Genomic DNA, 23334 nt, shown 5'->3' with positions numbered 1-23334 from the left:
AAGGCTGAAGGACAATTACACCCGCCAGAGCAGTCCTTGAGCCTTCCTTGAGCACATCATGAAAAAGGCAATTATGGATAGAAGTTATAAAACATATGAAATCAGCTGCAGCCTGACCCAGTGAATCAGTGGCTCATGGAAATTTCCACAGGAGGCTGGAGCCATCAGTTAGCGCTGTGTTTATCTCCCTGCTTCAGATTACCAAGGGGAGTGAAGACCTTATGGGAACACCCGCTGGCTTCCTGCTGCTCCGAACGCCCGGGGTGGCCCACATGTGGGACCCAGACCTGTGGGCCCTCCTGTGAGGCTGCACCCTGCCTGTGCCACGGCTCCTCCAGGCCAGGAGGTGAGCTCATCAGCACGCTCGGGGCCAAGCCTTGCATAATCGAGCTGTGCTGTATCTAAATCGGACCTGGCTTATCAGCTCCTAAGAGCAAACTGTCTGTGTGCTACGGAAAACCGCACCGACTCCATCTACCTTTCGTCTCGGCGCGGAATTTAGGCCAGAGGTGTTCCTCCCTTTTCAGGTGGTGTCAAGAAACACCAGCGTTAAGGGGTGGAGGGGGAAGATGGAGTCTCACGGACTAATTCACCCAGGTCAGCATTTCCCCGTCTCGGGTTCAGGGCGTACAAGAGCATTTCGAGCAGCTCCGTTTCCGTCTCTGGTGCCCAACACGCTCATTTCTGCCGTCCCAAAAGAAAGCAGCTCTGCTCATCCTACACTCCTGACAGACAGCTTTAGTACAGGCGGCAGGAGCACTACAGGCTGAGCGGGCTGTGAGTATCAGACCCAAGAACTAACTCGGGTGATGGATGGGTAATTAGTTGGCAAGCAGCGCCATTAATTCCTCTGTCCTTGCCCAGGTTTGGGAAGCAGTGCTATCAGCCTCCGCAGAGAGCCTGCCCCCGAGTTTCTAACCTGACCCTGCAGACACAGCGGGGCTGAAGATCTCCAGAAACAAGCACCAAGAATCATCCGGGTTGGAAAAGCCCCTGAAGCTCCTCCAGCCCAGCCATGACCCTCCCCCTGACCCTTCCCAACTCCCCCAGGTCCCTCAGCGCTGGCTCAGCCCGACTCTTCAACCCCCCCAGGGATCCCGGGGACTCCCCCCTGCCCTGGGCAGCCCATTCCAACGCCCAACAGCCCCTTCTGCACAGAAATCCTTCCTCAGAGCCAGTCTAAAAAAAAAAATAAAATCAAGGGAAGCACAGCAAAGACTGCCAACAAACGGAAGGGGAGGCGAGGTCAGAGCACTTGCTGCAGGCTCTCGGTGGATCACTGCGGGCCTCGTTTAGAAGCTGGATAGCCAGTGGCTACCGCCGCACCGGAAACCGTAACAGCGCATTTATGAGGGGGAAATGGAGCTTATGCAATTACTTTGCAGACATGTGGCGAATGGTTACTACTGAAAATAGTTCAGACCTCAAAGACATCCTTTCCTGAGCCGGCCATACCGATTTCCAGCCACGCGGCAGAGACTTTTCTGCAGCTCCCCCAGCCCAGCACGCAGCCCTTACCTTGTAAAACACATCAGGCACGTACTGCTCGCTGCTGGACTCCTTGGCATAGCCCAGCTCCGGCGCATCTCGGCAGGGCAGCAAGCACTCGTCCCGCACCAGCGCCATGCACTGATTCGAGACCTGGTACCCCTCGAAGTGGACCTGGTTGTCGGGACCACCTGGAAGAGAAGAGGTTGGTTCAAAATCCCACACGAGAGCGACTCGCCCGAGGCTCGACTCAAAGAGCAGCGTTAAACACAGCGGTGTGGCTAAGAACAAAGGGTGGCGAGGTGAGACCGCTGGTGCTGCTGCATGGGAAGCACTTCTAGGTAAGAACTTCTTCTAAATTCTACATTTATTTAGTACCTCACGTTTTCACAGCTAGCCTAACAGGACAGACCTCTGGAGTGACAGCAAGAGCACTCCGCCAGGAGCTCAAAGGAGGCGAAGCTCTCCTTCTGAAAGGCTCCTGGGAGTGTCCCCCTCCCACCTCCCTGCAGGTATCTTCTCTCTTTCCAAACAAAAACCAGGCACGCAGCTCCTGGGGGCCTCTCTTGTATCCAAGGAACCATTCGGGGTTGGTCCCTTAGTAATGTCAGGCGTAAGAAGAAAAAGTGTTTTGTCAGCCTGTAATGGATGGCCTGGTGGAAATCTGACATGGAAAGTGGAAATTAAGACCCTGGCTCGCTGATAGATCACATGCTTGGCGCTTTAATTTGGATAAAGTAAGCAACGTCAGGTCATATGTCATTAGAACACAACTGGAAAGAGAAGATACAGACAGATGGTAGGAAAACGTTACTATTTCCAAACCTAGGAATTCTGGAGGGGATAGGAATTAATCCACGTAGAGGATTTAAAGGCAAAGTCGATGCAAACTATCCAAATATATTTATACGGCACAAAAGGAAGGAATCAAGTGTTTAAATAGAAACCTGATGGGCTGATTTAACAGAAGAGAATGAAATTACCTGGAACAGAAAAGAGGAAATATTCGTTTTCTACCCTTTGATCTCTAACCTCAATCACTCACTGCTCCAGAACAAGCACTCCTAGAAATTAAACACTGACCAAGACACGGGGAAGGCCTAAACAAAGCCAGTCATCATTTTCACAGTAAAACACCTTGTTTGAAATAAAAAACCCAACAAATAAATTTTTAAAAAGAGCAAGCGTGATACACATCTATCTTTAATGAAAGATGGCTGCGTTTAGCAGTCTGGAACTATGGGCAGCTGTCTGAGTGCACGGGCCTGTTAACTGAAAGAGAGCGTTTTCACTGAAAAAGGCTCCGGGAACACTTTACAAAACCTGGGCTCCGAGGAGGCAATATAATATCACACTTTCAGTTTTTACATTGGATGCTATTTGGAAGTCACGCGTTTTCTTCATTGTGCTAAACAGCCCCGGAACGCAGCGTATCTGCTCCAGGGAAATTTTAACCGAATCCATGTGTCATCCCGCGGAGAAGAGCAGATTGAACTTCTAACACTACAACTCTCCCAGCGCTGCCAACATCTCCCCTCGCAGCCCGGGCAGCGCAGACTATTCCACAGTGCCTCCCGAGGCTTGCTGCGAAAACACCTATAATCAGAGGTGACAAAGCAAAGCATTTTGCAGGCTTCTTTGTTTTATTCAGGCAAACAAAAAATGTTTCCATGCACGGAAGAGCACAGCATCCTGCGTAAGGGTTTCCCTGACAGCGACACAAGGGAGATAAAGGTCCCTCCTTTATGCTGAACCAGCCAGAGTAACTTTCAGGATCCGGATTGCCGTGGTTCTGCACTGCCGCTTTCAGGCAACGGAATTTGGAGCTTCAAGATTCGAAACAGAAAAGGGAGAAACAGTTATTCCCTTGGACGCAGGCAAAAAAAATGCTTTACGGATCACAGAGGTGGGTGCTTCAGGTCTGAGCCTCAATTAAGTTTCCTGCAGGGGACAGGGTAAATAATCGTAGAGGAGATAGCACAAAGAATGAAAGAGGATTTTACTTGACAGAGCAAGGCAAAACCCTTGTTAAATAGGACAGATGGGGACCAGGACGTCTGACTTCTGGCAGAGCTGCATATTCTTCTTCTGTTAACGAGAGATAATTCATGTGTAACCCAGAGAGCCGGGGCAAGCCGAGGCCAGTTTATACCTGTAGCCACAACTGTGACAAACTTGGATCCAAAATGACCATCTGGAGAAAGGCGACAGATGTTGGGCTGCTGGTTCTGAAAGTTTCCAGCTGTGATGCACTCTTCCGCACTTAGATAATACGTGTCCTGAGGGAAGAGCAGAAACGTCAATAAAAAGGACAAGGCGATGTAGCCTAGACCTATTTCCCTGGGCTGCAGCCAAGGAAAACTACCAACACCCCAGTAAAACATGCTTTCGTAGAAAGTTGCTGCAGAGACGGGGCGAAGAATGTGACATGTCAGCTCCCCAGCAGGACTGTCCCGCTTCTAGTTCCACCCACCTTTACACACCTTTTTTTTTTTTTTTTTTTTTTAAAAACCAGAGTTTCATTTTCCAAATAGGGCTAGCACTGATTTTAGAATTACGGGAAGCTGAGCAGGTCAAAGTTTGAGCCACGTCTATCTCACAAAGCCCAGCCCGTGGATACATCCTCTGAGTCACTTTTGCTCGCTGTGCCTGCACCTCACACCACCCCATTCCCTCTGTCCTACTCAATTTTCTTAAACCACAAGCACCATTTTCTTTAAGCAGCGTGGGCGAAGGAGGGCAGGCAGCTTTGTGTGCCATCCCAACAGCTTCAGCCCCTGACAGTGCTCTTCCAGCTCAAGCTCCTTTTCCTTCAGAAGCTTCTGAAAAACCCCATTTCACCAGAATTCCCAGCGTCACCCGCGCTGCCCTGGCTCGGCACAGCCCGTGTTTATGGGATGACACCAACGCTCCGTACCGGCGTCTGGAATTAGCTGCACGCTTGAATCTCACCTTGTTTCTGCTGTATCGAACAGTCCCTTTCCGTGTGTCTTCAGAGACCAGATCAGTGAATATCCAGCCAACCTATAAAGAAGTGTTATGAAGAAAGTTGCTTTAAGGGGAAAAAAAAAAAAAAAAACCAAAACCCAAACCCAAAACGAAAACCAACCCAAACCAGAAGAGAGCTTATACATTTTCTCCTAGCAGGACAAGATGTTCTTGGCTCCTCGCAGGGCCCTGCTGTACGCTGCCTGAAGGAAATGGCTCTCCCAGCTGTGCCGGGCTCATTTGAATCCGATTTCCAGGAGCAGCATGCCAGCTGGCCGGCCGGGGGCACCTGCAGCTTTATGTTTCACTATGGAATATTTTTTCATGGAAAGATCTGGAGGCTGCAAGAGGCCTCTCAGCCGCTACCTCCTCCCACCCACAGCAAAAAGCATTTCCTATTGAGCACTCAGAGCAGAGCAGCACCGGGAGCGCCAGCGGATGACAAAGCAGCTCACATGATCTCATTTTGAAGCTCGCAGTCACTAGTTAAGATAAAGCTCATATGTTCCCACTGGAGGATGATTCATTCCAAATCAGAGCCTGCTCCGATCCAAAAAACACATTCCTGCTTTCTGCATTGTTTGCACATAGGAGTATAGATGTGTACACACACACACCGCTGCGTGAACCCTTCTACACACACGTGCTAAAACCAGCCCCGTGACCAGCTCCCACAGCATTAACCCTTCAGAGGAAGAACTGCTGATTCAGAGTCCTAGCAGAGCCCAGAGAAAAATCTGCAACCAGCAGTAAGTTCTGTGCTAAGTCGTATCGATTAAAAATACCTCATGTGAGAAGCGGAGGAAAAGCCTGGAAATAAACAACACACACAGAAGCTTTGCTTCAGACACTGGCAAAAAGCTGAAGATCTTATCTTCAGAGAACAAAAGACCTCACCACAGATGTTTATAGTCTACTGTACCGAGTCGTTTCTGATTTGTGTTTTCTTTAGCAAGTCAAATCTTGTTTGTGTACATCTCATCCCTGGCACTCACACGATACCAAAAGGTTTCCCAAACCGGAAAATATCCACAGAGGTTTGAGAGCTGGCAGCAAACCAGCGGATCCCACCTCCCGCAGCTCCTGGTCGATTGACTGGCTGCAGGCATGAGGGGAACAGAGGACTGAGGCTCAGCTGCCGGGTGCCTGCACCTCTAAAACCAACGTACAACTTAACTCGCTGCGGCCGCCCCAAGAGGCAGGACCCCACGGAGGAGAATAAAAAACAAGCTGAAGCCTCTGCTCCTGGAAGTGGAGCACAGATTCTGTCAAAAGAACAAGCTCGGAAGGCAACTCCAGCTACATCTGTGCCAAATTAGCACTCGCTGGGGAGATGCTACCAGGAACGGCTCCTATCTGAGGAGAAATAAAGTGAAAATGGTGTTTCTGCTTCTTCGCTTACTCCCTTTGATGTCACTCATGACAGAGAACTCCTGACTTCAGCTGCACAGCCCTGCTAGATGCTTGAGCTCAGGAAAACGCTTTCATTTTGTTTTTTCATACTGAAAAGTGTAAGAGTTATTGACACTTAAGCTAGATTTCAGATCTGCCCAAACGGTCTTGAATAACCCCGTGGAGCTGAAGAGAACCGCCGCCGACTTTCTTCACTGCCAAACAAAGACGCATGAGATCCGACAACATCCTAACCTTTCTGAGTCCAAGCTTTGCAGCGATCTCATCCACAACCTCAGCTTTTGGATCTTCCAGGATCTCCAGGCTGTTCTGTGTACCAATCTGCAGCAAAGAAAAACTTGCTAGTAAGACAGAACAGGAAAAAACACAGCACGCTTGGCCACTGTCAGGAACGAGGCGGAGGGTGGAAGCAGGGCCCTGGGTTTCCCCTTCGGCGTTACCACCGACTGGCTTCACCCCAGAGACCTCCCCTACTCACAGACCCATCCTGCCCGAGCTCTTCAGCTGCGTTTGCAAACTACATCGGGGTTTATGAATGAAAGACTCAGCATTTACAAACGGGCCGTCGCTGTTTCCGAGCGCTTTGGAAAAAGTGAGAGATTATATAATTTTTCCAAAGCTCTGTGTTCAACCTGCTGGTTTTGTACGGCCGTTGCGTTTGTTTGAATCTCCGAGCAGCAGAGAGGCAGAAATCCAGTGAATCCAAGAGCCCACGCCCAGGCCTTCCCCCCGCGCTCTGGCAAACACGACTCCATCTGGGTGCGTTTCAGAGGCGAGCTTGCTCGTGCGGGGAGATGCCGTGTCAAGAAGCACAGCAGGGCCCGCTCGCCAGGAGAGCAAAAGCTCCCTCGCTTTTACCGTGCACAACTAGAAGCATATGAACTTCGAGCCGTGACAGCGACACTGAAACAATAGAGGGCACGGCTCTGCTCGTATTGCAAAGAAAAGGAAGAACTTATAAAAGGTTTGCAATGCTGCTCTCACACACACACTCCCAAAGCTCCATTTGCTGTCTTTCCACTGACAGATCTGTTGAGTTTCCCTCTAGCAACTCTGCAGAAATCAGCAAGAGGAAGAAAACATACGACCCACCACGACATGTTTGTACACACAGCGTCTGCACTTAGCAAAGCGACTTTGCTCAGCGGTGAAGAAGCCAGTAGGCAAACTCAACTCCAAGCCGAGCCTTGTGTCGTGGGCAGAGTGGCTTTTTGGATTTGCTATCTCCGTTTTCAGTTTTTCTGACACCGAATTCAGGTTTTGGGTTCCCTGGGCAGCCCGGCTCGGCGGGGCCCGCTCCGGCCGCAGCCTCCCGGGAGGACGCGGCGGTGCCGGGCGCGGGGCTGCGCGGTGCCGTGCACCATCTAGTGGGGACTCCAGCTGCTCCGAGGCATCAAATCTCATCCTCAGCCTCTCGATTTTTGTCTAATTAAGCTGCTTAAGTTTTCCCGGAGAGCTAGCTGATAAGAAATTGAAGCAAAGGCCAAAACTTTTTTTTATCCCTCGTACAGAATTTGTTTTCAAGCTGTTCTGCACCACAGCCTTGGAAATCAGTAATCAAGGAAACGTGAAAAGTGAAATCCACCGTTACAAAGTCACCTTGGCTTTAAATCATCTGAGCAAAAAGTGATGTAAAAAAAACCCCATCAAAATAACAAAAAGCAAATCTGGGGTTTAAAATTCTTTTGGTGGCAATAAAACACAAAAGACATAAATCACACCACCTCTTTCTCTGTTTTCCTTACACAGCTGCAGTCGGAAATCCTGCACGAGGTTTCCCAAACACAAAAGCGTTTTCTGCGTCCCCCCGATTGCGAGTCGACACGACACAGAGGCCAGGACACCCAACTTTTACCTGGGGGGGTTCATAGATGGCAGCAACCTCCGCCCGGATCCCCAGCGGGATGTCCTTGTGCTCCGTGTACCGGCCGTAGAGGTACCCGAGGTGTTGGTTTCCTGTCTTCCGCCAGAAGTCGAGGAAGCGATCTGCAATTGTGTGGTTCTCAAACATGATGTTGTCAACATGCCTGTATTTCTGTTCGACAAAGTTCAAGCGTCAGGCCATCCTCGACCGGGTGCATTCGCTTTGCCTATCCCCAACACCTCCCAGCTGCCCAGGACATGCCCCCACCCCCCCTTACAGCTGAACCCTGCCACAGCCAGGACAGGGAAGGCTCTCGCTGCCTCCCTCCCTCCCTCCCTCCCTCCCCTCTGCTGCCCTCAGCACCACTCCCCGGCCCACCACAGAATCCCAGAATCACTCATGTCGGAAAAGCCTCTCGGGATCATCGAGTCCAACCCTCAGCCCGACTCTACAAAGTTCTCCCCTACCCCACATCCCCCCACAGCTCATCCCAACGGCCCTGAACCCCCCCCAGGGATGGGGACTCCCCCTCCCTGGGCAGCCTGTTCCACTCTCGGACCACTCTTGCTGGGAAACATTTTCTCCTCCTGCCCAGCCTGACCCTCCCCTGTGGCAGTTTCCAGCCGTTCCCTCTTGTCCTGTCCCTGATCCCCTGGGAGCAGAGCCCAGCCCCAGCCTCTCTGCAATGTCCTGGCAGGAGCTGCAGAGAGGGATGAGGGCTCCCCTCAGCCTCCTCCTCCTCACACTGAACACTCCCAGCTCCTTCCCTGCCTCCTCACAGGATTGATTCTCCAGGCCCTTCCCCAGGCTGGTTACCCTCCTCTGCACCCCCCCTACACTGGGGGCTCCACAGGCTGAAGCGCGGGGAAGCACTCAGCACCCCCAGCACCCCATTAGCTCGGGTTCTTTACGAGGGCCCTTACCCCAAGAGCCTTTGCATCTCAAAAAAACAGACACTGAAATTTAGGAGGAAACAAGAAGAAACAGTGGGTGGCCTTTTGGATCCCGTGAGGGAAAAGCGCGGGGATTCATCGTAGCGGTGCCAGCTCAGATGTCCTCCATATTAAGAGGAAACTGCTGAGCCAGATACATTCTGGAGTCCTTTTCTCCAAGGACTGAAGACATTAACAGCCATTTCCCCGACAACTGCCAATACGCAAAGGCTTCTTGCTCCAAGTTGGCTGTTCTTGAAGTCATCTCTCCAAAAATAAAGGTCAAATCCCCTCTCAGCTTTAAGCACAAAGGCTCCTGCGAGCTGCTTCTCACCTGCCTATTGAGAGTGATGGCACTTGGCTGACACTTTGTGCAGATGCCTTCTGGCCAAGGAGGGTGCCCTTCACAGCCCGATTTGATCTTACAGCTGATGTTTTCCAGGGCAACAAACTTCCCTCTGAGAGAAGGGAAAGAGAAAGCTGACGTTACCACAGTAAATTCTTTTGGATCTTAAAAAAAAAAAAAAAAAAAAGTGAGTGGCTAGAAATATTGTAGAGTAGGGCAGAGGAGAAGGCTTTGTGTCATCAGAGGATCTCAAAGCGCCCCGCAAACTCCCACGGGGGGACGCCCGGCTCCTGCAGTCCCCGAGTAACCTCTGCTGCCTGCTGAGAGAGGGAGGTCAAGAGGCCGACACGTGCTCCCCGAGCCAGCTCCTAAGCAGATATTCGAGCAAGAGCAGAGACAGAAAACTCACGGGACCCTGCTTAAATAATTTACGCAGCACGTGGGAAGTAATAGATTATACTGCTAGGGTGAATGAGAGTTCCTTTCATGTGCACAAGGCTTCCTGCAAAGGGAAGTTCCCTTCAAATCAAAGTATTACGGACTGGAGCTGCATTTCACAAAGACATTTAAAAAATCCCAACGGCCTTTAGGGATAGGAGGGAGAAGGTTACACCTCTGCAGAACTTATTTAAAGGAGCTGCACTTCAGAACACAGCGGGTTACCCGACATCTCCAAAGGGGACTTTAGATCCTTCGCTGAACACATGCGCCACAGCGAGGCGTAAAGAAATAAATACTTCTTTCAGCACTTCCTCTCTGCTCAGCACTTATCTGGCCCGGGTCACCACAGCACCCTCCACCCGGGGCAGGACACCTTATTTTCCAGTTTGTGGGCAGTGAACTACGGCACCGTGACAAGAAAGGGTTTCACCAAGCACACACAGAGCATGGGACAGAGCAGAATCAGGCCCTGAGGAATGTCAGGCTCGTCCTTCTCTCCTGTTCACGTTTGTAGGTAAGAAAAGCCACTGGTGAATAAAAGCTCCCCAGGTCCACCACAGTCTCAGAGCCTCTCCACGAGGTCTGAGACCCAGGCTTGGAGCTTGATATAATTAAGGAAACTCTTTCCTTCCATCTGGCCTTCTCCCCCCATCAGTAGCGTCTCCTGGAAGCAATTACGTTGTCACAAAAAAAAAAAAAATTCTTTTTTTTCCCTGTCTTTTTTTCCTTTTCTTTTCACGTGTTGTTTTCTCCTCACTTTGCCATTCAATACTTGTATCCAACACTAATTTGGTGAGCTCTGCCTGTACTTTCATTTGTATTTTAAAAAAGAAGCTACAACTAGATTTCCTTAAACACAGAGATTTTCTTACTTGTCTGCCCCTCCGGTCAGCTTCCTGATGTAGGCATGGAAGGACATATGCTTCACAGGAGGTTCCAGATGGTTTAAATAATCCTCATCAAAAGGCTGCCAAAAACACCACACAAAGAAAAGCCAGGTCAGACACCTGTCTGATAATACATTGATCACTAAACAAATGGATGTTCTAGAGTCAACCCCACCGGCTCTCAATGTGGAAACAATCAAGGAAATTTAGGCTCATTTTCAAGGCAGCTACTACTGTGATAGAAACAGTGGGGCTTTACAACAGCCAGTTTTATTATCGCCTCCTACTTTTATAACAGATTGGCTCCACAAATCAGAACGAGCCTCAAAGGCGAAACGCTTTTCCCTTTCAATATCTAACAACAAACAAAAAACCCAGCTGCTCAAACAAGGCCAAAAAAACTTCCAGAGCACACGGCGGGGAAGGGGGGGAACAGCCATCCTCGCTCACAGCGACTTTTGAGGGATCACTGCTTCATGCCGTAAATTCTACAGCTCAGCACATTTGTAGGCGTTACTAAAGCTGCCTTTTACCTAATAATACATGGTTAAACTGGGAAGTGCTGGGATCCGTGAGAGGGGAGGAAATAAGAAGACAAGAGGCAAGAGTGAAGAGGGAGGGAAACTGGAGCTTTCCTAAAGCGCTTCTTGTTAAACCCCTTTCTGCCAAAACCCAGGGCATTAACCAGAACCGACCCAGGGTCACGGAGGCTTTAGTGATCCTGGGTGCGAGCCGGCGCCTTTTACAGGGCACGGCAGGATTCTGACCCAGAGCTGCGTTCACACTGGAAGGAACTGGATCCAGGAGGACACTGTGTGACTTTCTAGAGCACGTTCTCGGGGCTCTTACCTCCAGCGGTACGCAGTGCACACATTTACCCAAGGGGCCGTGGCGACACCTGTGCAAAGAGGAAGAGAAGTAGTGTGAAATCTTACTTAATAATGGAAAAGTCAGACCGTAAAAGTTGCTCTTAACAGTTTTGGTGTGGAGGATCTGTACAATCACATGGCTCCCAGCAACCTTCCACCCACTAGGGAATATTACAGAGGGGTCACCACAAGATAATTTCACATAAAGAGACAGCAACAGCTTCGGGTTAAATCTGAGAGTCCCAGGTCAAGATCAAACCCTCCTGATGCCTGTGTCGCTGGCAAGTGGCTCTGCTCTCTGAACAGCCACGTGAAGCGATGTCAGATCACAGCTTCTCAAGTTTTACAACCCCGTGTTGGGGTCGCGTTTCAATTCAAAGAATTTTAAATCGACGTCACAGGGCTGGCCTGTGGGCCTGTAACAAAAAGACAACTAAAACATTCATCCTTTATCAGTCACTAGAGGATGGTCTGGAACAAACAGGGACGCATGTGTTTATCAGACAGATAAAGACCCGCTGGGTAAAGTTACAAAACAGAGGGGAAAACATCTCCTTGTGAGGTGATCGCTTTAAAACAACAAAAAAAAAACAAACCAGCAAAAAAAAGTCTGTGTCCCCCCCCTCTGCCCCAGCACTAGGTCAGTGCTAGTTTTCAAGGGTAGGCCTCTAGAGAGGAGCGTGGATGCTGGCTCTTGTAAAGACAAAATGGATGGGATCCAGTTGCAGCCTTGCTTTTAACCCAGCATTGCGGCAGATAATGTACATAAAGGGCCACTAAAGGCTGCTAATGCACTCAGCCCAACGCCAGCATCCCTTCTTGTTTAGATTGATATGCACTCACAAACACAGGAACAAGCCCAGACACACTCTTTTTATCATAAATATCCACCACTGTGCTTTGGTTCCCTGCTAAGAACAATACCTTCATTTATTCTTTTGAAAAATGTGGTCAAGTTAAAGACAATGTTTTTGCCATGGAGTGGTGGGTTTTGCCTTTATTGTTTCAATAATGTGACATTTCCCTTATTTATCATCAGCCTGAAAAGGTTAGATAGGATTTTCCACGTAAAGGCTCTGTCTCTCCAAACTTCCTCGCTGCTGCAGCAGTAAAGATAAACCATATGGAAGACAACACAATGGGGAAGGGCGAGCTATTCTGTTTTAGAAAGAATTCCTGGTTGCCTTTAAAATTTTCAGCCCTTTCAGAAGTTACCTCTGCAGAGGGGTCCAGCCCCAAGCCAACAACCAGTGCAGACATCGGGCCAGGAGCCAACTGGGACGTTGTTAATGATGAGCAATAAAAAACAACCATCCAGACAGAGGAGGTTTTAGCAACATCAGTGTAGATTTACGGTGGTATTAACTCACCATTGTATTATTACTTTTACCAAAAATACAAGCTGCTTTGTTTACCTAAGCCTCTTGCAGCTAAGAGCTTTGGCAAAGCCAGACTTTGCTGCGTTTCTGTGAGCAAAATGGACTCCCTGGTTTCACGGAAAGGTTAAGAGAGGCACGTGATGGAAAGGAAGCCAAAAGCCAAGCAGGCAGAGACCCAAGCCCCACTTCCACGTCTCTGCTGTTACACACTTCCACTCCTTCCCTTCACTCCTGTGTTTTTCCCTTTGGGAGGAGAGGCTGGATCTGAAGACGCAGAAGTGCTCCTGCTTGCGCCGTCCCAGCCGAGGGGCCGCAGACGGCGAGGCAGGGTCGTGCCCACGCGGGCAGAGGCTGCCCGGCTGCCCGAAAAGCCAGCAGAGCTCAGATCTCCACTGGCAGAGGAGCTGCCTGCGATTCAGAGAACAACCCCGACCCCGACGCTCACCCGCCGCTGCCTGGGGGAGGCCGGGGCAGTGGCTCCGGCCCCCAGCGCGTTTCCCTCCTGCGAGACGCAGCCCCTCACCTCGGGACCCGAACAACGGGGAGCTGCACATTGAGACCATATGGAACAGGAGCTCCTGCAGAGAGCAGGCTCCTGCTTATTAAGCAATATGCCACACACAGAGCATAATCCAGTATTTCTACACAGCACCGGCTGCCGGGACATCCCGGGGAAGAATTCAAAGTATTGATTTAAATCTGAAGAGCTCCAAAAGTTTTAGGAGCACAAAATATACGATCGCAAGTCCCATAGCAGGGGCCACCTTGATCAGAACAATAGATGCTCTGAATGAGTCCTTCCTGGCAAAGACCCTGGGATTTTGGTATCCTTCCTTCCTCAGCTCACCAGGGCTCGATTTAACCTTCCAGGACAATGGCAGGGACTGTTTTCCCTTGTGAACGTTTCAAAGGCAGCGAGGGATAAAGCAGGGGCTCGGGGGGTAGTTCCCACAGCACATTTCCTGGCTGCTGGTTTCAGACAAGACGTTACAAGCCCTGGTGAGGCACAGATGCATCGGCAGAAACAAAGTCCACCCGTACTTACAGCTGCTGGTCTCGATTTCGGTAAATCTTCCCATCCTGTTTGATCAGATACTGGTCGATCTCATCTTCCACCACCTGGGGGGCCCCCACAGGCCGCAAGCCTTGGGAGACAGAGGTGTCCATGGTCTCCGAGGAGGAGCCAGCCGGGCTCGAGGGGTAGAGAAACAGCATATCGCCATGCCTACGGGTGTGGAGAAGCAACACACGGGTATCAGCGGTTGCTTCTGGGTAGCAAATCTCCCAGAGCACAGAGGAACACGTAATTTATCACAAATTACACACAGACTAGCAAACGTGGCAGTCCGAGGCCATTCCCCGAGCCGCCTCTTTCGGCTGCTTTGGTCTTTTGCACAATAAATGTAAATCTTTTCATTAGGAGACAAGATCGAGGGGGGAAAAAAAAAAAAAAAAAAAAAGAAAAAGAAAAAAGGTGAAAGGAGCTTATGGAGAGAAAGAAGCAGCAGCTCCAGCAGGGAAAAGGACCAGTAAGGCTCCTGTGCACATCAAGTCCCAGCCTTCCCGAGGGAGCTGCCAGTGCTGACACACCCAAGGCACGAGCTCACGCGGTAGGAGCAGCTCTTGTATTTTTAACCAGTTTAACATTATTCCTGACATAAACAAAACAAAGACATTCCCAAACATGAAGCGATTGCACCATTTGGCACCTCTGATCTCCCTCGGCGGCTGGCTACAGAAGGCAGGAAGCCTGGCTTCTGCCCAGGGGAATATCACACTCTGGCACTGGTGCAGAAAAAAAAGGACAGCGTGAGGAAATGCAGGGGTGAGGGCGCTTGCTGCGGGCTGTAAAAGAGGAAACGGGAGGCCTGCTGCTGCCTCACCACAACAACGAAACACAAGGCAAGAAGTGACCTAAAAAACGGCTGCCACAGCCTCACGCGTAGCCAGTTTGATCCCCCCAGTTTCGGCACGTCCATCGAGCTCACCCCTTCAAGCAGCTGGTGAGAGCTGAAGGCTCAGGACTCCTGCAGTGCGACGCTGTCTGCTGCTGCCCAGGAGGGAAGAGTCGGGGCAAGCTCCGAGAAGAGGTGCCCTGTTGTGCAAAGCGCCCCCCTCCACCCACAGCACCCTCTGTCAGGACTCACTTGATTTTCAGTAAGTTGAGGGATTTGTTTTGTGAGGCTGTGATCTCTCCTGTCCTGTTTCTATTGGTGTAGACAGAAAACCCATTATTCCTGAAACCAAATTCTTTCGCGACCTGCAAGAGAGAGAAGAATTTAAGGTTTAACGACAAGGTTTAAGGTACCTCACAGCCCCGGACAGATGCTGAAAGCTGCTCAGAGCAAGCGCTAAGTCCAGGGAACTTCTATTGCAAAACTTTAGCTGACTTCACTCGTGTTTCTGAAGAGCACAGGATAAAACTGAGAAAAATAGAAACGCTTAGTAACACAAGCAATCTATTAAAAAAAGCAACTTAAACAGAACGTGTCTCTCACTTCACACAACACAAATGCAGTATTTTTATCTAAATCCAGGCAAGCGCTGTCATGACTAGAGGGGGGAAACTACCTTCTCCACGAGCCCAGCTCTCTCCCTCCAGCCTTGCCAGCACACCCCGGCCAAGTCAGTCTCATCTTCCTGTGACCAGAATTCCTCAGTCCAGACCTTCACCTCTGAGGATCTCCTGCCCTCAGCTCTGCTCTCGCCTACCACTTGCTACACAAGTTTCACTCAAGCTCTTCCTGCTCTTCTCCTTTCTATTTGTCTCCATTCGCCTGTTTCCTCCTGACAGAACTTGCCCTCACAATAACCACCTCTCAGTCCTCAGGCAGGTTTTTTTCCCTGCTCATCCTTCTCACTATTTCAGTTTAAAGCTGCTTCAGTCTTAAGCAGTCAAAAGCCTCTTCACAGCAACAGTCATTTTCACATTTGGCCACTTAAAAACATCATCAGTTTAAAAGTGGTGTTAAAAGTTAGTTTAGTCAACAAGTTTCTTCCTAAATTCTTAAGTTAATGGCCTTTATTTTTATGAAGTTCGGCAGGGCTCACAGCACACAGCACAAATCTAACAAGCCACAGACAGAACTGCCCCACGGAGGGCAGCAACTTGTGGCAGGCAGTGATCTGCCGTCTGAAGGGGAGCACGACTTTCAAACCCCCCGTCTCCTGCGTGAGGCCTGCCAGAATCAAACATCAGCTCGTCAGCCCACAGACTTCACCAATTTTTGCAGGGCAGACAAATTCCACATTACATTAGCAGAAGGCTCCAGTTAGTTCCTAACTCAGTTCTAACCCGAACACACCCGAGAGGTTCATTTTTTAGTTCTCTTCCTAGGATGTGCTACAAAAGGCAGAGATTATCGAGGCCCTTATCACTCTGAAATGTGCTTTCTTGCACATTTCTGCAGCTTCTCTGGAGTCATCAGGAGGAGATCCAAGTTAATTGCTAGCATAGAAGCAATCTGATGCCTCTTTAATTACAGCTATCTAGCTAAATACAAAATCCACCATATGGATTAACATTTCAGCGTTAAAATCCACAGCTATTAAATACGCACAGATCTTAAATTGTAAAATTTGCAGCTTTCCCCCTTCCAGGTAAAGCCCGTTATCAAGAAAGAAACCCAAACATTTCTCAAATTCAGCTCAGCAAGAGGATATAGTTTTCCCCAGATCAACAGGCAATTTTAGTGAGTGCTGATGCTTTTGTTCCGACGGTAAGTGCTTGCAAGCACGATTGTTCCACCCCGCCTCGGGTAACATGAACCCTTGAAACCGAGCAGCTTGTTTTGCACAGGTTCCAGAGACTCTGAAAGCAACGCTTTTCTCCTTGGGTGAGAATGTTCAGAGCCTGAAGTGGGTGTCTATGACCCAGCCCTGAAATCCATCAGGATTTTTGCTTGGTCAGGTGGGGATTGTTGCCGTGGTCTGGGCCCAGGCTCCAAACAAAGCAAACAACTCGCAAACAACAGCAGGTTTCAGGCTGCTCCCCTTCCCCCTCGCAGGGGGAAAGGAAATCTCGCTGACTAAAAGAATGGCCCTTCAGGCACAGAACACAAAGTAATTTCTCTTACCAAGCAGAGAAATCCTAATCCGAAGGTTCCAGGAGGGAAGGAAATGGAGAACTGCTCAAATAGCAAACTTTAAACACTGAGCAGTTGCATCAGACCAAAGAACGAGCTACAACCAGCTCCAAACCTGACAACTCCAACACTCCGTGTGCTCTCCCCATCCCAGGAGGCCCTGGAGGCTCCCGCATTGCCTTCAGATCTCGCCTTAATTCCTTCCTTGCTCTCTCGGAAACCACGCTGGAAAGCCAGGGGCACAAAAAGCACATTCAAACAATATTCAAAGCGCAAGTCAAGCAGCTGAGCTTCAGCTGGGTCACGCCTGAAGAGGCCAGGCAGGCTCTGACTATCAAACAGCTTTCCTGTGTCACCATCAGCCTCTGCTTCCCCAGCTGCCATCTCTTTGGGAGAACACTAAAAACGTGTCCTCCCCCAGGAAAGCTCCCACCCCCAGAAACTCCAACTGAAAAGCGGAGTAAGTTTTTGTCTTTAATTTTGTTATTTTCCCTCTGGAACAACAGTGAGAAAACCAGTTTCAGCCACACCAATAAAACGGCCGTTTTCCAGGAGGCACACCCCGATCCTCGCTGCCACCGCCACGTTTGCCCGCCGAGGCGAAGCCCGTGGCTCCCACGGGAGCGAGCGGCGGCGGAGGCTGAGCCGCGGGAGCCCTGCCTGGCCCCGCAGGGAGGGCGCAGAGAGGCCCGGGGGTACCTTCTTGAGGAACGTCGCCACCGTTTCTCGCTTCGTGGCCGTGATGCGCTTCACTCCTTCTGGCGACTGCACGCGGATTATCTGCGGGGTTGAGAGGACCCGGGTTAGGGACGGGGGGACAGAGCCCACCTGCTGACGCCACGCTGCAGTTTCACATAGAGGACACAGATCGTCCCCACCCTCCTCCCTCCTGCTCCCCGAAAGGACACACAAATGCACAAGGAAGTCATCTGCTCTGGGTACGGCAGCTCTGGGCCGGTGTTTGCATGCTGCAGGCTGAATTACCCCAATGCCTGAGGCACAGCAAGAAGTTGGCACCAAACAAAACGCTAACGCTGCTTTTTTTTTTTTTTTTTTTTTTTTGTCAAAGCTGCGTCCTCAAACGCAGAATTAAACTTTCAGAAGGAGGGTGAATCAGAGCTTCCAGGGGAGCGATTCATTCGGTGCCTACACACAAACACTGGCCTGACTGGTGCTAATGGGCACCTGCGCGGTCGTTGTGTTTCAACCCACGTCACTGATGTGCAGCTGATGACAAGACGAGGAGAAGAGCCACGGGGCTCAGGCTGTGAAACACCAAACAGCAGTTTTGCTGCAACCTGAAGTCAAAGATGGGAAAAACTGGCCGGTTTTTTGGGCAGAAGGCCAGGGACAGTTCTCCACATACTGGCAGGGATGTGGCAAAGATAAACACCGGCGTCCTCGAGCTGCCGAGGACCAGAGGAGTGACCCAAGTGGCTCTAAAGGGCGCGTTCACCTGCTGGCGTGTCACACGGAGCCGTGGTGGGGATGGCAGGAGGTGCTGGAAGGAGGGACACGGGGGGACACGGGAGGACACCGGAGGCTGCCGGTGTCCCGGCATTACCTCGCAGGATCCCCTTTACACTCTCCCAACTTTCAGCACGGGACCCAACCCGGCCTAACGGCAGCGGGAGACTTTTCCAGTCCCGACGAGCCCCTTCTCTGGCGATAGCGGCCAGGATCGGGCACCTTCCCCCGAGACCTCCCCCGCCCGGCGCTGAGCGGGACCGCCGGGGTCCCGGTCCCAAACCCCACCCCCCCCAGGGGGGTATTTCCCTGGGGTAAAAGCACGGGAATGCGCCCACGGCCCGGCTCCGGGAAGGAGGGGGCTGCCCGGCTCGGCCACCGCCACCCCCGGGGGTGCTGCCCCGTCCCCACGCCCCGGCGCGGTCCCGCCGGGCGGGGGGAGCTCGGCCCGGCCCCGCCGCCCCACAGGAATCTGCTGCCTCATCGCCCCTCCCCCCGGCCGCCGCCGCCTCCCGGCCCCACTCACGATCGTCTCCGCCATGGCGCTGCCCACCGGGGCCCGGGGCTCGCCGCGGCGCTCAGCTCCCCGCCGGGGCCCGCTGCGGCCCGTTCCGCTCCGCGACGCCCGGCCCGGCCCGGCCCTGCTGCGGCCCACCCGCCTCCCGGGCCCGGCCCGCCGCCTGCGCCCCCGCCGCCCGGGCCCCGCGCCCCGGCGCCCGCGTTCCGCCGCACAACGGTTCCTAGGCCGGGCCGGGCCGGGCGGGGCGCCCGCGACAACCGTCCCCCACGCTGCCTCGGTGCAACGGCCACAATTGTCCCCTGCGCTGCCTCGGTGCCACGGCCACAACCGCCCCCCCCGCCACCTCAACCCTTGTTTTTCCGTTCCGCTCGCAGCCTGCCCCCCCCTCGGGGTGTCCCCCCGCTGCGGGGCTCAGCCCGGCCGTGGGGCCCCCCCGGTGCCCTCCCCTTCCCCTGCGCAGCGTGAGGGGCTCCCATGGGCCGGGCAGCGGGATGTGTCCCCCCACACTCACCCCAAACCCCCCACACGTGCTGCTGTGCCCTCGCCACCGACCCCGCTAACGGGGCAACGGACATGGGTGCTGCAGCGGGGGCCGGGCCGGATCGGGCCCAGCTGTGGGGCCGGGAGCCTATTAAAGCGCTGGCCACAACCCCTCACATGATGGGAGCGTGACTGCCTGGGCTTGGGCTGCGAGCAGGATGGCGCTGAGCAGGGCGCGGCTCTCCTGGCCCCGTGGGGCGGCCGGCGGCGGGGAGACCACCCGGCTGCTGCCCCAGGTAACGCCGGGGCCCTGCAGACCCCCCCCACCCCCTCCCCTCCCTCGGGACCCTCAGCCCACACCCGTGTCCCCTGAGTCCCAGGGTGCTGGCTCTGTGCTGGAGCCCCCAGCACCCGCATCCCCCATAGAGATGAGGCTGGGGGTCCCCCTGAGTTAGGGGCAGGGTCTCTGGGAAAGCACCCATGTCTACTCCGACCCTGGGGGTCTCTGTGATGGACAGGGTGGGGGGTGGATGTGGGGCTCCCTGCTCAGGGGGCTCTTGCAGAAGTGGGTGCGTGGTGGCTCCAGGAGCCTGCGACAGCCCCTGCCTGCGGGACGGGGGGGATGTGGGTTGAGGGGGGGTATTTCTGGGGGTCTGCTGGGGCCACCCCACCGGCTGTGAGCGGCTCCTCTGTCTGTGCAGGAGTCCCGGCTGGTGGAGCTGCCCTACCCTTCCTCTGATGATGATGATGATGATGGCTCACTGGCTGCGGACATGGACTTTCCCACGGCCAAGCACGACCCCGGGGCACAGCGCCCCATCCCTCGCAAGCCGGGGGCCTTCAGCCAGTGCGTGCGGTACCTGGCCTTCCTCTGGAACCTCCTCTTCCTCCTGCTGGGTTTGCTGGCCCTGGCTGTGGGGGTGTGGGGAATGCTGGCCAAGGGCTTGCTGCGGGGGGAGCGCCTGGCCCCGCTGGGCTCCGACCCTATGCTGCTCTTCGTGCTGGTGGGCCTGGGGGCCAGCGCCGTCTCCCTGGCCGGTTGCCTGGGCGCCCTCCGCTCTAGCCCCTGCCTGCTGCGTTTCTTCGTGGGGGCCGTGCTCGCCTTCGCGGGGCTGGAGGTGCTGGGGGGGCTGCTGCTGCTGGCGGCCCAGCGCCGGCTGCGGGACGCGCTGCGGGATGCCCTGTTCCTCTGCCTCCTGCGCTACCAGGAGGAGCCTGACCTGCGGTTTTTGGTGGACGAGGTGCAGCGGAGCCTACGCTGCTGCGGCCTCGGCTCTTACCGCGACTGGGAGACCAACCCGTGAGTGGGGGTGCTGGGGTGGGGAGGGGGGTGCCTGTCCCCGCACCGGGAACCACCCGGCAGCTCTGCTCATCCATCCCCGCAGGTACTTCAACTGCAGCGCCCCGGGAGCGCAGGCCTGCAGCGTCCCTGCCTCCTGCTGCCTGGACCCGTGGCAGAACGGCACCGTCGCCAACGCTCAGTGCGCTTTCGGGGTCCTGCACCTGGGGGACGTGGCGGCCGGCGCCGTCGTGCACTTGGGGGGCTGCGTGGGGCAGCTCAGCGCCTGGCTCCGCACCCAGGCGGGCGGCATCGCCGCCGCCGCGGCCGGGCTGGTGCTGGTGGAGGCCGTCGGCGTGGTCATGGCGCTGAAGGTGCTCAGAGACGTCGCACCCATTGGGGTGCAGGGTTGAGGGTGCGCTGGCTGTCACCCGCGCTGGGGAACACCGTGAGGTTGGGGACGTGTCGGGGAGCGCGCCGATCCAGCCCAAAATAAACCTCGTCAGAAGCCTGAACCCCAGCCGCGTTCTGCCCGTCCCACCCCGCGCCTTGGACAGACGCTTTCCGTCCGCACCCCTGCCAACTCCAGAGCACGACACCAGGCTCCTGTGCTCGTTCTGGGTTTTAATGAGCATTTCTCCAGGCTGAGCCCCACCGTGCGGCCGGGGTGCCTTCTACCTACACAGCACTACGGGGTGGGCGAGCGGCGATGGTCGCAGCCCGCTTAGATGATGCCGTACTGAGCCAGCTCGTGCAGCTCCAGGTGGCTGAAGGCTTCCCAGGGGCAGATGACGGTGATATCTGGGGAGAGGAGAGAGGCTGCATCAGCACGATGCCCCCCCCCAGCCCGGCTGCAGGCGGCTGTGCCCACAGCGAGTCCCACTCCCCACCCGTGGCCAAGTGGGGACAGGACCAACCCCCCCCCGTACCTGTTCCCAGCCCTTCCATGCCCGGGATGTCGTCGCCGAACCTGCAAAGGGAGATTGTGTCTGCTCTGACCCCCTGCCAGCTCCCCCCAACCCCAGCTGGGCACATACGGCCACGTCCTGGTCCCCCCCCCCCCCCCCCCCCCCCCCCCCAAATCTCTGCCCCACTCACCCCTGCACCCCCTTTTTGGGGGGTTTGCTTTTGAATTGCCTCGTCTGCCTCTGCTTGAATTTGGGTGGTCCTTTCCGGGGGGTGGCGGGTCCCCCGGTCACCCTTGTGGCTGATTTGATCTCTGGCTTGGGGGGCTCCAGGCTCATGGCTGTGCCGGGGCCGGCAGCCTGCCCTGGGTCGCGGTTGTCCCTGCGGGTCCGGCGCTGGCACGGAGCGTCTCCTCACACCTGATGGAGGCGAGATGCGGGGACACTGAGGAGCAGGGTGGGGGTACCAGCTTCTCCTACCATCCACAGGCACCCTGTGCCCCTGCTCCTGCCCCGGGGCCCCTCGGATGTCACTGATCAGCTTTCCAAGGCGCTCCGGAGAAGAGCCCCCTCCCTGCGATCTTGACTTAGCCCAGCTCAGAGCCCTCTAATCCCCTTACCCCAAAGGCAGGGAAGGGCATCCCCGGGGGCAGCAGAGCTGCTGCCGACCCTCGGGGCTTTTTCTCCAGCCCTTGCCCCCCCCCTCCCCATCCCAGCATGGATGTGACACTCGGGGAGCCCCCACCACCCCGGGGTCTGTGCCGAGCCGTGGGTGCCGCAGCGGGTTGGCCTCGGTGCGGCCGCAGGCGTGGGACCGAGGTGTCCCTCAGGGCTTGTTTGCAGCGGAGTGGGTTTTGGGGATGGTGGGCACCCCCCGGGCTGCCGACCCCTCGGGACCCGCAGCGGAGGGTGGCAGCCGAGGGGGACATCGCAGGGCTGCCCGTGGGCTCCATCCCGCTGCCGTGGTGCCACCACGGGCTGGGTGCGGGAGCTTTCTGGCACAAGAGATGGCTCCGGCATGGCTGTGAGAGGGTTTGGCCCCGCTGGGGAGCCCAGTGGCTGGACACGGGCCCGGGGTGAGAAGGGACGTGGCCTGGGGAGCCACCAGAAACACTGTCCCCGGTTGCAGGAGGCGGGAGCAGGCTCCTGCCTGGAACAAAGCAACACCCTGCCCCGGGAGCCCCGGTGCCAGCAGGACCGGGTCCCATCCCGCGCACGGAGCTGAGCCCCCGACTTACGCAGCCGCCGCGGTCCCCGGGGCCAGCGCTGCTCCGCAGGAGACCCTCCGTCCTGCTCCTGCACGTCCTATAGACGCTCTGAGGGGCTTTTAGGGGAGGGCAGATTTATCCTGCTCTGGGGTAATAGGATTATTTATGTCCCTTCTTTTCAAATGGGTAATCTGATGCCCTTCCTCACGGCTCTGCCCCGGTGGGATGGGGAGGGGGTGTCTGGATTAGTGCCGCTGGGACTGACGACATCAGGACCGGGATCCTGTGCCTCCTCTCCCCACGTCATCAAGGGACCTGTCCCAGGGGACCCTCCCACTCCTTGAGACTTCACCCCAATGTCCCTCAACCCCAGGGGACTGGGGCTCCATGAGGAGCTGTGAACTGGGAACCCAACACCCTTTGTGGCTTGACCCCAGGAGGGCAAGGCAGTAAGGCAGGCAGTCGCACCAGGAAATACGGGCAGCAGAACCTGCCCTCTGCTCGGTGCTGAGCACGGTCTGGCCCCAAAACCGAGGGCTGTGGGGTGCTTCTGCCAGGGCTCTGCCTGCGGGCGCTGCCAGACCCCACGCTGGCCTGGGTGAGGGTCCACGGTCCCTGACAGTGACACTGCAGGTGGCTTCATCCAGGGGACAGCCCGAGCCCTGCTGGGGTGTGGGCACTGCAGGCCAAAATCTGGCAGAAAAGGGGGTGGGCAGCCCCTGCCCGCCCTGCCCAACAGCCCCCCTCTCCCGGGGACGGTATCACTCCAAAGCTTCCCTTAAT

The 23334-nt window shown here is 54.6% G+C and overlaps 3 protein-coding genes across 4 annotated transcripts in view; 1 reads left to right on the top strand and 2 right to left on the bottom strand.

Moving 5' to 3' along the window:
* Positions 1 to 18848, bottom strand: part of NPLOC4 (NPL4 homolog, ubiquitin recognition factor) — a 29513-nt gene extending 10665 nt beyond the window's left edge. The window contains exons 1-12 of one of the 2 annotated variants that reach the window (XM_074921868.1): positions 18686 to 18848; positions 17392 to 17472; positions 14755 to 14867; positions 13653 to 13832; positions 11209 to 11257; positions 10345 to 10439; positions 9020 to 9143; positions 7745 to 7924; positions 6124 to 6210; positions 4441 to 4512; positions 3637 to 3767; positions 1519 to 1690 (exon numbers count right to left, since the gene is read on the bottom strand). In XM_074921868.1, coding sequence (XP_074777969.1) covers positions 1519 to 1690; positions 3637 to 3767; positions 4441 to 4512; positions 6124 to 6210; positions 7745 to 7924; positions 9020 to 9143; positions 10345 to 10439; positions 11209 to 11257; positions 13653 to 13832; positions 14755 to 14867; positions 17392 to 17472; positions 18686 to 18700 — 1299 coding nt within the window. In that variant the 5' untranslated portion in view covers positions 18701 to 18848. The remainder of the gene's footprint in view (positions 1 to 1518; positions 1691 to 3636; positions 3768 to 4440; positions 4513 to 6123; positions 6211 to 7744; positions 7925 to 9019; positions 9144 to 10344; positions 10440 to 11208; positions 11258 to 13652; positions 13833 to 14754; positions 14868 to 17391; positions 17473 to 18685) is intronic. The other variant, XM_074921867.1, reaches the window with a different exon arrangement.
* Positions 18849 to 19372: 524 nt separating this feature from the next.
* Positions 19373 to 20851, top strand: TSPAN10 (tetraspanin 10). The gene is made up of 3 exons (XM_074922262.1): positions 19373 to 19455; positions 19861 to 20459; positions 20545 to 20851. The coding sequence occupies exons 1-3, from the start codon at positions 19378 to 19380 to the stop codon at positions 20849 to 20851; spliced, it is 984 nt and encodes a 327-aa protein (XP_074778363.1). The 5' UTR covers positions 19373 to 19377.
* A 191-nt stretch (positions 20852 to 21042) lies between these two features.
* PDE6G (phosphodiesterase 6G) lies at positions 21043 to 22714 on the bottom strand. The gene is made up of 4 exons (XM_074921924.1): positions 22582 to 22714; positions 21537 to 21763; positions 21368 to 21408; positions 21043 to 21239 (listed from the first exon to the last, which is right to left on the bottom strand). Exons 2-4 carry the CDS (start codon positions 21680 to 21682, stop codon positions 21163 to 21165), a joined length of 264 nt encoding a protein of 87 aa, XP_074778025.1. The 5' UTR covers positions 21683 to 21763; positions 22582 to 22714; the 3' UTR covers positions 21043 to 21162.
* Positions 22715 to 23334: the final 620 nt, after the last annotated feature.

Source organism: Athene noctua, chromosome 18 (assembly GCF_965140245.1).
Source record: "Athene noctua chromosome 18, bAthNoc1.hap1.1, whole genome shotgun sequence".
Taxonomy (NCBI): domain Eukaryota; kingdom Metazoa; phylum Chordata; class Aves; order Strigiformes; family Strigidae; genus Athene; species Athene noctua.
Note: the sequence above shows the minus strand (reverse complement) of the source record. Positions and strands in the feature narration are given on the sequence as shown.

What these genes read in the sequence shown, in the direction of transcription:
- TSPAN10 (XM_074922262.1), top strand. Translation starts at nt 19,378, where the DNA reads ATGGCGCTGAGCAGGGCGCGGCTCTCCTGGCCCCGTGGGGCGGCCGGC. An exon ending in CCACCCGGCTGCTGCCCCAG is followed by an intron (nt 19,456 to 19,860) that starts GTAACGCCGGGG and finishes CTGTCTGTGCAG; the next exon opens with GAGTCCCGGCTGGTGGAGCT. An exon ending in CGCGACTGGGAGACCAACCC is followed by an intron (nt 20,460 to 20,544) that starts GTGAGTGGGGGT and finishes CCATCCCCGCAG; the next exon opens with GTACTTCAACTGCAGCGCCC.
- PDE6G (XM_074921924.1), bottom strand. Translation starts at nt 21,682, where the DNA reads ATGAGCCTGGAGCCCCCCAAGCCAGAGATCAAATCAGCCACAAGGGTG. An exon ending in CCCAAAAAGGGGGTGCAGGG is followed by an intron (nt 21,409 to 21,536) that starts GTGAGTGGGGCA and finishes CTCCCTTTGCAG; the next exon opens with GTTCGGCGACGACATCCCGG. An exon ending in CATGGAAGGGCTGGGAACAG is followed by an intron (nt 21,240 to 21,367) that starts GTACGGGGGGGG and finishes TCCTCTCCCCAG; the next exon opens with ATATCACCGTCATCTGCCCC.